The sequence below is a fragment of the Mustela lutreola genome, chromosome 15 (assembly GCF_030435805.1).
Source record: "Mustela lutreola isolate mMusLut2 chromosome 15, mMusLut2.pri, whole genome shotgun sequence".
Classification (NCBI taxonomy): domain Eukaryota; kingdom Metazoa; phylum Chordata; class Mammalia; order Carnivora; family Mustelidae; genus Mustela; species Mustela lutreola.
In genome coordinates this window covers 18,249,901-18,263,344 of record NC_081304.1, presented here as the reverse complement: position 1 = coordinate 18,263,344, position 13,444 = coordinate 18,249,901, and the positions used below count along the sequence as shown (strand labels likewise).

At 52.5% G+C, this 13,444-nt stretch overlaps 1 protein-coding gene and 1 long non-coding RNA gene across 2 annotated transcripts; both read left to right on the top strand.

The window, feature by feature from the left end:
• The first annotated feature begins 484 nt into the window (after window positions 1-484).
• Window positions 485-3,805, top strand: FZD2 (frizzled class receptor 2). The gene has a single exon (XM_059149238.1). It carries the CDS (start codon window positions 749-751, stop codon window positions 2,447-2,449), a length of 1,701 nt encoding a protein of 566 aa, XP_059005221.1. The 5' UTR covers window positions 485-748; the 3' UTR covers window positions 2,450-3,805.
• Window positions 3,806-4,549: 744 nt separating this feature from the next.
• LOC131816464 (uncharacterized) lies at window positions 4,550-12,617 on the top strand. Its single transcript, XR_009348074.1, has 3 exons — window positions 4,550-4,622; window positions 11,824-11,933; window positions 12,483-12,617. It is a non-coding gene; the product is annotated as an uncharacterized LOC131816464 (long non-coding RNA).
• The last annotated feature ends 827 nt before the right edge of the window (window positions 12,618-13,444 follow it).

The window sequence follows — 13,444 nt, the reverse complement described above, 5'->3', positions numbered from 1 at the left end:
CAAGGATTTAAAGAAGCCGTACCAGCGAGAGCGCCTTAGGCCCCCAGGAGAAGAGTGATCCAGGGCCGAGTGGCTTGGGTCTGCCGCAATTCTGGGGCTTGTGTGTCTCCGGATCTCGCCGCCGCGACTCCGGAGAAATCCCGTGCTGGGCAAACAGCCCTTAATATAATAATAGCTTGTCTCTTTAAAAAGCAAAAGAGGGGGGGAAAGTTTTGTTGGCATCTGGTTTCTGATCTTATTATGTTGTGGTCGACCAATCCAGCCCTCGGGGCTGGTCCTGGGGTTTAAATCTGATTGGCCGAGAGCACATTTTGGGATGGTGCTTAGATCTCGACGGGGCGGTTTCAAGGATCCCTTTTTGGGGGGCTGAGAGGAGGGCGGGGCCGCCGGCGGGGGCCCCCTTGAAACCGACTAATTGGGATCGGAGAGGCCGAGGTGAGGGCTGGAGGAACGCACAAAGGAGTCGCTGGGCGGAGAAGGGAGGGGAGAGGCGAGAGGAGGAGAAAGAAGAGGAGAGAGGGCAAGCAGCGCGCGGTGTCTCGGGCGGCTCAGTTGGACCGCGGCGAGCTAGCCGGCAGGCGCGCCGCCCCCCTCCCCCGCCCGGCCTCCCCAACTCTGCGGCCGCCAGCAAACTTTGCAAAGAGGCGCGGGAGGCGGCGGCGAGGCGGCGGCGGGGAAGGCGCGCGGTCTCGGGCCTGGGGCGGGGGCGGGGGGGCGCCCGGGAGCCGAGTGGGGGGCGGCGGCCAGCATGCGGCCCCGCAGCGCCCTGCCCCGCCTGCTGCTGCCGCTGCTGCTGCTGCCGGCCGCTGGGCCGGCCCAGTTCCACGGGGAGAAGGGCATCTCCATCCCAGACCACGGCTTTTGCCAACCCATCTCCATCCCGCTGTGCACGGACATCGCCTACAACCAGACCATCATGCCCAACCTTCTGGGCCACACGAACCAGGAGGACGCGGGCCTGGAGGTGCACCAATTCTACCCGTTGGTGAAGGTGCAGTGCTCCCCCGAACTGCGCTTCTTCTTGTGCTCCATGTACGCGCCCGTGTGCACCGTGCTGGAGCAGGCCATCCCGCCGTGCCGCTCCATCTGCGAGCGCGCGCGCCAGGGCTGCGAGGCGCTCATGAACAAGTTCGGCTTCCAGTGGCCCGAGCGCCTGCGCTGCGAGCACTTTCCGCGCCACGGCGCAGAGCAGATCTGCGTGGGCCAGAACCACTCCGAGGACGGCACGCCGGCGCTGCTCACCACCGCACCTCCGCCGGGCCTGCAGCCGGGGGCCGGGGGTACCCCGGGTGGCCCGGGCGGCGGCGGCGGCTCTCCCCCGCGCTACGCCACGCTGGAGCACCCGTTCCACTGCCCGCGCGTTCTCAAGGTGCCGTCCTATCTAAGCTACAAGTTCCTGGGCGAGCGCGACTGCGCGGCGCCTTGCGAGCCCGCGCGGCCCGACGGCTCCATGTTCTTCTCCCAGGAGGAGACGCGCTTTGCGCGCCTCTGGATCCTCACCTGGTCGGTGCTGTGCTGCGCCTCCACCTTCTTCACCGTCACCACCTACCTGGTGGACATGCAGCGTTTCCGCTACCCGGAGCGGCCCATCATCTTTCTGTCGGGCTGCTACACTATGGTTTCGGTGGCCTACATCGCGGGCTTCGTGCTCCAGGAGCGCGTCGTGTGCAACGAGCGCTTTTCCGAGGACGGCTACCGCACGGTCGTGCAGGGCACCAAGAAGGAGGGCTGCACCATTCTCTTCATGATGCTCTACTTCTTCAGCATGGCCAGTTCCATCTGGTGGGTCATCCTGTCGCTCACTTGGTTCCTGGCGGCGGGCATGAAGTGGGGCCACGAGGCCATCGAGGCCAACTCGCAGTACTTCCACCTGGCCGCGTGGGCCGTGCCGGCGGTCAAGACCATCACGATCCTGGCCATGGGCCAGATTGACGGCGACCTGCTGAGCGGCGTGTGCTTCGTGGGCCTCAATAGCCTGGACCCGCTGCGGGGCTTCGTGCTGGCGCCGCTCTTCGTGTACCTGTTCATCGGCACGTCCTTCCTCCTGGCCGGCTTCGTGTCCCTCTTTCGCATCCGCACCATCATGAAGCACGACGGCACCAAGACGGAGAAGCTGGAGCGGCTGATGGTGCGCATCGGCGTCTTCTCGGTGCTCTACACCGTGCCCGCCACCATCGTCATCGCCTGCTACTTCTACGAGCAGGCCTTTCGAGAGCACTGGGAGCGCTCGTGGGTGAGCCAGCACTGCAAGAGCCTGGCCATCCCGTGCCCGGCGCACTACACGCCGCGCATGTCGCCCGACTTCACCGTCTACATGATCAAATACCTCATGACGCTCATCGTGGGCATCACGTCGGGCTTTTGGATCTGGTCCGGCAAGACGTTGCACTCGTGGAGAAAGTTCTACACCCGGCTCACCAACAGCCGGCACGGCGAGACCACCGTGTAAGGGGCTGCCCCAGCGGCCGTGTCCCCAGGCGGGCCTCTCCCCCCCACCCCGCCCGCGCGCCCGCACGGGGCGTTGGGGGGGGCGCCTTGCCTCTGCGGGGGTGGGGGTGGGGGGCGTCCTACAGACTCCTTATTTTATTTTTTTAAATAAAGAACAATCGAAACCATTTCTCTTTTAGGTTGCTTTTTAAAGAGAACTCTGTTCGATGCCCCCAGCAGGTTTGTAATTAAAACTGTAAATAGTCTTGTAAATTTAATTATATATTTTCTATTTAAAAGAAAAACGGAAAAAAAGGGGGGAGCGCCAAGGGGCCCCGAGGCTGAGGAATGAAGGGAGGGGGCTTTGGGGGGGTCCTCTCCTTTCTTCAGTGCCCTTTTCAAACACCATCCCCTACTTTGGTTCGAATATTTTGGTGTTTTGGCAGGGCTGGGCCTGCTGGAAGAGGTGTTTCTGGGACGAGGTGGAGGAGGGGGTTAGATTCAACTCCCAGAGCCAAATCTGTGAGCCTTCTCACTGGGCCTGTGGAAGTCGTTGGGTGTTTCCCCAACTTGGGTTCTTCTTGTTTTATTCCCTGTCTCTCCCCACATGTCCTGTCTCCTTCACTCGATCTTTGGAGCATTCCCCAAAGAGATCGGGCTAACCCCGCGAGTGGGATGGGGGGACAGGGCGAGATGGGGTGCGGAATGGCCGCCTCCCCCCGCAGGCTGGAAGATCATTCTTCTCTTTGACTTTTCTTTTCAGCTTGCTGCCCCAAGCGCTTGGAGTGGGCAGAAAGTGCTTTGTAGTGCTTTGTGAAATGTGTTCCGAAACAAAACCGCCCCCCCACCCCACCTCCGCCACTACCTTGAGTACCAATCCTGACTGTCTCCATTTTTAGGGAGAGCCTTAGCTCACAAATGTTGGGGTTCTGAGATGCCCTTGTGTCTTTCCCCTTCCCTTGTAGTTGGCTCTCTGCCACTTCCCAACCGAACATCTTCTCTGGCATTCAGATAAGAAGTTTGCAGGTTGGTTTGTGCTTTATGTGTGGGTTTTTGTTGTTGGGTCTCCCCTGCCCCCCGCAAAAAAAAAAAAGCAATAAAAATGGGTTGAGTTGAAGGGAGGGGACGGATAGGCTGGTGGGATTTTTAGTTTAACTTTGACAAAAGACTTCTTTTCAAACTTGTCCAGAAAGGGAAACGAAAAAAAAGTGGGTATCTTTGCTTTGGAAGAAGGCTCTAGGCAGTCTCTTTGTGACTGTGGGGGTGGGGTTGGGTGTTTACAGGACATTCTATATCTCAAGATTGATAGAATGTTTATACCAGATGTTTCTTATCTTCTCCCTAAAACCCCAAAATAAAAGGCAAGACTTTTCTTAAAGTGTCTTTCCCGCTGGTATGAGAATTGATTGCAATTTCCAATACACATCATTTCCCTCAACTATTTGGAATATTTTAGAATTTTAACTCCAAATGATTGATTTGAAGACCAAGGGGTGGGGTGGAACCAGTATGGCACAGAACCCAATTTTTCACCATCTCCTGTTTCTTGATAATAGTGCAAATTAAAAGCTAATAATCATAATAAAGCACATTTAATTATCTTCTAGAGATCTAGCCCTTTAATTGTATTTAACAGGGTTGTAACATTTTATTAGTTTAACCAAACCACACACCCCCCTTTCCCTCTCCCCCGACCTACTTGGTTGGGGGTTGGGGTAGAGAAGAGGTTCCCTGCCCCAGACCTTGCTTTTTTTTAGCTAAAATATGGGGGAAAGGGTGCCTTACCACCCTTTGTTGGCATTCTTTGGGATAAGGGAGAAAGTAAGTTAGAACCCCTACTTCGATTTGTTTGTGTGTGTTAGTTTATGTTGGGGGAGGGGACCTGGAAATGTTTGGTGGTAATTGAAGTCGTATGTGGGGCTTTGTTTGGAATTGTATGAAGCCTGGGGATTTCAGCAGAGCCCCCTTCTCAAAATATGTAACCTTCCACCAAATGATTTGTGTGGGGGAGGAGGGGTCAACGTTATAAGTTAAAACTAGCTTTTTCTCAACTGAGGGCGTGTACCAAGTCCTAATATGAGATGATAACAACTATCAAAGCAGCAGGCAGGGGAGCCACTCCCCTGTAGCTCCATTTGTTGCAAAATTCTAAAGGAACCCCACAAGGCCTGGAGGAAAGAGTTAAATTACAAATTGTGAGTGCCTCTCCGGGAAAGAATGGTGAAAGCCTGGGGGTGGGGGGAGGGGTTCCAGTGGTGGAGATGGAGCCTGGTGGGGAGAGCTGGTCTCTTGAAGATTTCGCGGAAGAGCCCGCCCTGCACCCCTCCTCCTGCCTCGAAGCCCCCAGGAGCCCAGCTCTGCCTGCTTTGGGTACATCTGTCAGTGGGCTCTTAAGCTGATAGCAGGAGCACATGGTGGACTGCCCACAATAATCTTTCCTTCCCTAAGCTGGGGTGAGAGGGAGGGAATTTGGGCAAAGATGGTTATTCCTTCTTAACCTCCGTCCCTGAAAGTCACCCGCCAGTGGAGGGGAAGAGGGTCCAAGAAAATGGAAAAAATGAGTTTTCTGGTGGTGTGTGTTGGGGGGAGAAGATACGTGATAATTGCCTCTTTGGGAAAGGACAGTTCTAGATGCCCTCCCCTTCCCCAATGTGGGTGGGGGGCAAAGGGCTAATTACCTGATAGAAAGTAGTGGGGGAACTCCTGCCTGGCTGTTGTCCCTGCTTTAAGGAACCAGCTCTCAGAGGAGGGAAGTGTTAGCCCAAAGTGCAGGAAATTTCGGAGAGTCTGAGCCTGGAACAGAGACCCAGAGGCAAACTGTCTGAGCTCTGCCCCACCTGGAGAGGGGTCTCTATGCCCTTATGATAAACACCTGGGCTTGGGAGTCTACTTTTGCAGATTTCTTGGTCACCCTATGGGTAGTCCCAAAGGGGCTAAGGGAGGCTTTGGTGGAAGGTCTACAGCCCAAAGGAAAGCCTTGCACCTGAGACCAGCCTTTGGTCTCACAAGGCTTCCTACCTGTTCTCCCGTCCAACCCCCAGACCACAAAGGAGAAGCTGGTTGTCTAGGTTCTAGGCTTAGGGCATTTTTTTCCTCCAGACTCCTCCCTCCTCCCTTGATCAGACTTTGGCTTTTCCACCCCCCACCCCTAACTCTCCTCCTGAAAATGGTTCCATTCGTTGCAAACTCTGTGTTCTTTAAGAACCAGTCCCAGAAGAGGACCCTCAGGTTTTCCACGACAAAATTCTTCTAAACATCCGCCAACAGCAAGGATCACTAGGCTCTGGAGCTGGTGACTTCTGGATTCTAGGGTGTTGGAGCCCTAGATCTGGGCTGGATTCCAAAAGCGGAGAGATGCTGTCCCAGGGTGCTGTGGGGCCCATGTCTGGGGAAACCGAGCCCAGATTCTGCCAACTCTAGGGCATCGTGCTTCTGTTCATCTCCGTCACGGAAGCACAGTCCCTTCCTTCCCTACACTCACCTTCCTTTCCTCAAGTTGGATTTTAAACTGGGCTACTGACCCATCTGAGAACCTGAAAAATCTAGAGCTTCTCCTGGGAGAAATTGGCCAGACTCCTGTGAACACACAATTTTGCATGAATTTTGGGGGGTCAACGAATTCTCTATCTGTGCCCCTTGCCCCATCCCCAAGCTAGCTTTCCAGCTCCTGGTTTAGACATTTCCTCCTCCTGAGGAGTGGGTCTCTCCACCTCTTCGATGGGCATCCTTTATAACTTTCCTGGGGTGGGGAGTGGGGGGGCGGTGTTGGGGGGAATCTGCGCCTCAAGTGTCCAATTACTTCTACTATGGAAAGGGGGATCAGGAGGAGAGGAAACCATCAGGTCTATAAAACCAGGAACATCCCCCAACCCAGATTATTCCTCAACCCTGCCTCTCTGGAAGGTAACAGATTATCGAGGGAATGAGTAATATTTTTGGAGTCGGGGAAAAAACAGGCAAAAGACAGACACACACAGGCCGATCATGGTCGTGAGTGCAGACTTGGGCACGAGACGGTATCCGCTCTGAGCCTGACCTCGGAGTCCCTGTCCTCATCAGTAAAAAGGCCGCGGTACCGGTCCCGGGAGCTTGCGTGAGGATTAGATGGGCGCTGGTACAGAGCCAGCACATTAAAGTTCGGTAAATTGTAGCCCTCTTCCCATTACTTAGGTTAATTCCTAAAAGAATCTGCATCAAAGGATGTACATTTCTTCAGGGCTTTTTACCCTATTGTTGCTGATAGTTTTAACAAAATAGAGTGATTTCCTGTGCTCCCCGGTTTTGCACCTGACTCTGGATGCCAGCTCACAGTCCAGAGGCTCTCGGAGGTGGTTGGGCCATGTTTTTCTCTCCCTCTCTCCTCTGATGAGGACAGAAATGTCTTACCCGCCTGAGTGAGCAGGACACACACACGGGCGGGCTCTCTCTCCAGCCAGCTTTGAAGCCGGCTAATTAGGGCTAGGGCTGTCACAGCTGGCTTCCCCTGCACCTCCCCTCCACCCCTCTGCCTCCCCTCTACCCCTGCGCCTCCCCCCACCCCTCCGCCCTCCTCCTCGGTCCCCAGTCCCAGCCTCACAGCCCAAGAGCCCCTCCTTCGGGGCCTTGCCTTGCCTGGCTTTGCCCTCCACAGCCAGCCCGCTTGTGGCCCTTCCAGACTGCCTGATCAGGGCTGGGATCTGATGCCTGGAGAAAGGACAAGACGGGACTTGGGACGTGGAATAAACCCAGGAACAACTGATTGGGTTCAGAGAGGACTGCCTATGGCCCAGGACCCTCCTGATTCCTAATGAAGCCTGGAGAGGAGCCGGCCTGGGCTGCGGGCTGAGCCCTGGGCCCTTTGTTTGAGAGCCAAGCTTTCTGAAGGCTCCAGCCTCCCAACCTGGCCCTTATAATTAGCCCCAATCAGAGTGTTTATGTAGGGGCCTCCTGCGGAACTCAGAGCCCCGAGATTTCATTCCAAACCTGGAGGAGGAGGGGCAGGAAAGGGATTTGTGTTGGGACCGGAGAAAAAGGAGGATGGGGTTAGCCAGTGTGGAGGAGGCGGCCTGGGGGGAGGGGAGGGGAGGAGGTCTTGGAACTGGGAGGACCACCACCCTCCCCATTGGGTCCCGGCTGGGGTCAGGACCCCTCCCAGGGTAGCAGGCGCCCTGGCATCCTGACCCGGGCTGGGCCTGCACGCCTTCTGGGCAGGCTCTGTGGGTGGGTGGGCTTGTGCCAATCGGAAATGGTTTGGATATAATTAACCCAGCTAATCACCAGCCTCAGCCCGCTGGGAGGGGAGGGCACAGCCCAGCGTCCCAGCTCCCCCAGGAAGCTCCGGTCTCCTGTTCTTCCTCCGGTGGGGGCCATGGGTGTGCCAAGCCCTGCAGCTGCTGAGGGTGGTAGAGTCAGAAGGCGGGCAGGGAAGGGATGGAGGAAGGGAGGGCGCCTGATTCTCATCTCTGGCCTCACCCTCAAGGGGGAATGCGACAGCAGGGAGTGGGCCTAGAGTGGCCATGCTGTGCTGGTGGGGGCTGGGGCACAGCAGCAGGAATTGTGGGGGGGGGGGGTCCCAGCCACTGCTTCCAGGTGGCACTGGGTGTGTCCCTGACCCCTACTGCCTTTCCCTCTGGGTCTAGGCCTCCCAGGGAACTCTGTGGGTGGGACGTGGCTTGAAGGGATTTTTGCCTACTGGGTTGAATGTCTTTTGGTCACAGTCTTGCAAGGCCTCCAGAGAGTGTCCCAACCCCCTCCCTCCCTCAGCACATAAGGCTTACCAAGGTCTGGATCTGGCTCCTCGCTTTCTAGTCTCACTTCCCACTGTCCATTCCTACACTCCTTTGTGCCTTCTCCAGAACTCTGATGTTCTCAGACCCGCCATGCTCCATGACTTTGCAAGTACTGTTCCTGTGGCTCAAATGTCCTTCCCTTTCCTTAGCCTAGATAGTAACTCTTATTGCCTCAGAATGTGCCTGAGGTCGAGTGGCCCCTCTGCAGACAACCGTACCCCTAGCCAATCCTGTCGCCACACTGTTCTCTATGGTCCCGGCACATCACCATTATTGTTCGTCTCCTTTCAGGACTATGACCTCCTTGAGGGGTAGCCCGTGTTTGGTCTTTCATCTCTGTATCCCTGAGCCTAGCAATACGCCTGGCACATAGTGGGTGCCCAAGATCACAGGCTCTGGAGACAGACAACTTGGGCTTGAATCTGCCTTAGCCACTTGCTAGGTGTTGACCTTGGGCAAGTTAACTTCTCTGTACATTATCTGTAAATAGGAATAGTAATAATACTTACCTTTCAAGACTGGTTTGAGGATTAAACAATCTGATTCAAGTAAAATCTTTTTTTTTTTTTTTTTAAGATTTTATTTGTTTCTTTGGCAGAGATAGATCACAAGTAGGCAGAGAGGCAGGCAGAGAGAAAGGAGGAAGCAGGCTCCCCGCCGAGCAGAGAGCCCGATGCGGGGCTCCATCCCCATCCCGGGACCCTGAGATCATGACCTGAGCCGAAGGCAGAGGCTTTAACTCACTGAGCCACCCAGGCGCCCCTCAAGTAAAATCTTTAAAGCAGTGGCTGGCACATAGTAAATGCTTATTTACTGTGTTGGCTCAGTACTGAGTGTATAGTTAGTATAAGCCTACCATGGCTCAGGAGCTTGCCAAACTATAGAGAAGCACAAATTCAGTCCCCGCCCACATGGAGACCATCTAGTTTAAGCCAATGAATGGATTAATGGGATTTCTGAGTTTTTATGTTTTCTTAAATAAGCTTACTATATAAGTGTTTGAGAATATATCTATGTTCAAATATGGAATCATGATGTATCTATTTGGATAATATAAAGCATGCAATAAAATTGTGCGTAATCCCTTATAAACCTGACATATGTGATCTGTTTTTTTGAGCATGCGAGACCTGCTTCTAGGACAGAAGTTCTAGGACAGAAGTTTCTGGAAACCTCCTGCTCAGTCTGCGCTGCTAAGGAGAATGTTAAAAATTTTTTTTTTCTACCAGAAAGAATAATTACTCTTATACAAATACAGACAATAAACACATCAACATTTTCATTTAACTCCTCAGTTAATGAAGGAATCTGTAAGATGTCAAAGAGACTCTGAAGAATGGAAAGATATTGAGGCATTCGATATATGAACGTTACGTAGATTTGCTTCATGGACAACTAGGCAATACTCACTGGGTGATATCAACTGCGTCTTCACCAGACACAATTCACATCTTATGGCCCAAAATAATTTCCATTATTATCAGTCACCTGAGTTGGAAAATAACTCAATGATAATAAGACTCAGACATAACCTGCCAGGAGACACAGTAATCCCCCCTCCAGAGTCATTATTTTAACCATTTCCAAGTCATTCACAATTTTCCTTGACAAGACTTTCTGAGCTTAGAACTCCCAAGATGATAAGTACCAGGCACCCCTTCCCCTCAAACAGCTTTCGTGGTGGTAGGGGGCTCAGTTCCATCCAGAGTGAGCTAAAATCTTCCAGCCACCCCCTGAGGTTGGCACGGTCTTTGTCAACCTCTTCTTCCCCACTCTGAGCTCTGGTTTTTCTCCCTCACCTTCCTCTTTCCCACCCCTCCCCTCTCATCCCCTCCAACTATGCAGTCCACCCATTCATCCTTTGTGGTAGCCATAATTTATTGAGTACTTTCTATGGGCGAGACGCCGTGCTAAGCACTATACTTTCATAATAGCATTTAATGTTCACAAGAGCCATGAAATGAGTGCCGTCTTTACCTCAAATTACAGCATATTAAAGTCACCGGATTTCATGGAAACAGCTGTTTAGAGGGCATCTAGCCAGTCCGAGAAGAGGGAAAGCAGTCAGACTCTTAACCACAATACCGGAAGTAGCAAATGGGGTCATTCCTCATGCCAGCTGTCATGAATTGGTAGTGGCTCCCCAGAGTACTGTGTTAAGATGGATTCTGAGGCATCCTCTCGGTTGGATGGAAGCTAGTGCTGGAATCCACTAGTGATGTCTGTCATGGTCAGAGAATCAGAGAATGTAAAGGTTCCCAAGTACATCAAATGAGTGTCAGGCTGGCTTTATACTGCATTATCTCATGATCTCCGCAACATTTTTGTAACATTGCTGATGGCTGCCTCTCCATCTAAGGCCTGAGCCTCAGGGTCTGGATCTTAACGCCAGTTTTCTAGGTCTTTCTAATTCAAAGTGTGAGTCCATCTGCATTCTGCCCAGTCTTCCTCTCCACCCCTCCCCTGCCCACCCCCCAGTACCATCACCTGGGAGCTTGCTAAAAAAGCAGAATCTTGGATCTGACCTCATACCTACTGAATCAGAAGCTGCATTTTAACAAGATGCCCTGGAGGGTTTGTTTGCACATTCGATTGAAAGGAGCTGGTCCTGGGGACCTCTTTTCTCAGCTGCACCTGCCCCCACCCCTGCGGCCAGAATCCTCTTCTTCCCGGAAGGTGCTGGCTCAGGTCCAGGTCTGAGTATTCCCGACAGACCCTAATACTTAACCCAACAGAACCAGGTGTGTTTATGGACAATTTCAACTGAGGCTTGAAAACTTTAAGACATCCTCCCCCACCCTGGAAAAATCTTGCAGGATCCTCTGGCTTTTCCCATTAGGAGTGTGAGTGCCTCTGGGTCTGCGGGCCGCACCCCTACAGCTCAGCACTCTGTCCTGTCCTGTTTTCTGAGACTCTGCAGAGTCTCCCTAGGGCCTCGAGAATCCAGCCCAAACTTTCCACGCTGGCTTTTGAGACCTTTGCCCCTTCTCATAGGGGCCCAGGGACGTGGGATGGAGCCGGGCAGCACAGAGATGTGGAGGAGAAATAGTTGCTAAATCTTATTGGTTCAGCCATTGGTTCAACCAGTGTTGACCACTGTTCTCTCCTGGGCACGGGGAGACAGTGATGACTAGAGCATGGTCTCTGTTCTTGATGAAAGTGGACGTATGAGCAGATGATGGCTGTATCATGTGATACAAAAGGAAAACACTGGGGTTCTTAAGAAAAAAAACAAGGGCCTTCTAGGCAAAGGGAACCCCACGGGCAAAGCCATGGGAGAACATGGCATAATCAGGGAACGGCAAGGAGAACGTGCCTGGAGCATAGGATGAGTGTGGAGGAGAGTGCCAGAGCTGATCTAAGTAAGGATTTGGGCTGAGCCCCAGCAAAATTTCAATATCACGCTGGCTTGGCCATGCAGCACACATCTGAGCCACCCCTGCCTGCTCGCAACGGCAGATCTCATTTCTTTACTGACTTGAACCAATCAGAACCAGGGGGTGCGGGCACACACACACACACCAGAGGACATGTGAAAGCCAAACGTTAGTGGGTTTTGGATCTATGCCCTCTCTCTAATCAATGACTGGATTCCATCCCTACCAACACCCTCTTTTTGTGCCAACAGGAGCAGGGATGGCCAGTGAATTTGAACTTCCTGGTAAAGAACTCTGGGGCAGGACTTTGGGTCTCCCTGACCTGAGACATGGCTACAGACGGAAGAAGCGTTGGCTCTACGTATGTACCAGATCTGATTGTGCAACTATGTCTGGGTGTGTGTAGACGGATATATGTGTGCGAACTGGTTGCCTTGATGTCTCAGGAGACATAATCCCAATTCCTTGCCAGAGAAAGAAGGATAGATTGGTCTACTAACATCCCAGTAAGATTCATATGGGAAACTTCCTTGGGGGCAGAAAGTGAGATGGCTATAATACCTTGTTTCAAATTATCTGACTCTCCTGTAGAAAGGCGGAGTATATGTCTCCTCCCCTTGACTCCTCACCTTTGACTAGTTGGCTATGGTGGAAGTGATGTCATGGGACGGATAAGTCTGGGTCATGAAAACCCATGCAGTTTCGACCTTGTTCATGGGAACCCTCACCCTCAGGCTGACAGAGCTGGCATATAAGAAGTTAGACTATCCAGAGACCACCATGCGAGAGAGGGCCCATGTACGTGCTCTGGTTAATAGTTCTAGCTGAGCCCCGCCTTTCAGCCATCCCCACTAACACACTAGACAGATAGGTAAAGTCATCTTAATTTTACCTATCTTATTTTACCCAGACCAGCCCATCCATCAGCTGAATATCATTAGGTATCCTCAACGATGCCTGTGGAACAGAAGAACCACCCAACCAAGCCTTACCCAAATTCCTGACCCATAAATTGTGGGATATAATAAAATGGCTATTGTTTCAAGCTACTTGGTTTTAGTGTACTTTGTTGCGCAGCAGTAGATTACTGAGACGTAACTAAGTTCTTTAAGTACTTACTATGTATCTGGAATTGTTCTAAGTATTTGACATGCATTAATTTTTTTTAAGATTTTATTTATTTATTTATTTATTTGAGAGAGAGAGCACAAGCAGGGGGTCACCAGGCAGAGTGAAAAGCAGGCTCTCCACTGAGCAAGGAGCCCTATATGGGACTCGATCATCATGACCTGAGCCGAAAGCAGAGGCTTAACCTGCTGAGCCACCCAGGTGCCCCGACATGCATTAATTCATTTATTCCTGAGAATGGATTCCAGAGAGGTGCCTGGATAGCTTAGTGGGTTAAGCCTCTGCCTTTGGCTCAGTCATGGTCTCAGGGTTCCGGGATCAAGCCCTGCATTGGGCTCTCGGCTCAGTGGAGAGTCTGCTTCCCACCGGCTCTCTGTCTGCCTCTCTGCCTACTTGTAATCTCTCTGTGTCAAATAAACAAATAAAATCTTTTTTTTTAGGGGCACCTGTGTGGCTCAGTGGGTTAAAGCCTCTGCCTTCGGCTCAGGTCATGATCCCAGGGTCTTGGGATCGAGCCCCACGTCGGGCTCTCTGCTCAGCAGGGAGCCTGCTTCCTCCTCTCTCTGCCTGCCTCTCTGCCTACTTGTAATCTCTGTCTGTCAAATAAATAAATAAAATATTTTTAAAAAATCTTTTTTTTAAAAGATTTTATTTATTTATGTGACAGAGATCACAAGCAGGCAGGGAGGCAGGCAGAGAGAGAGAGAAAGGAAGCTCCCCGCTGAGCAGAGAGCCCGATGTGGG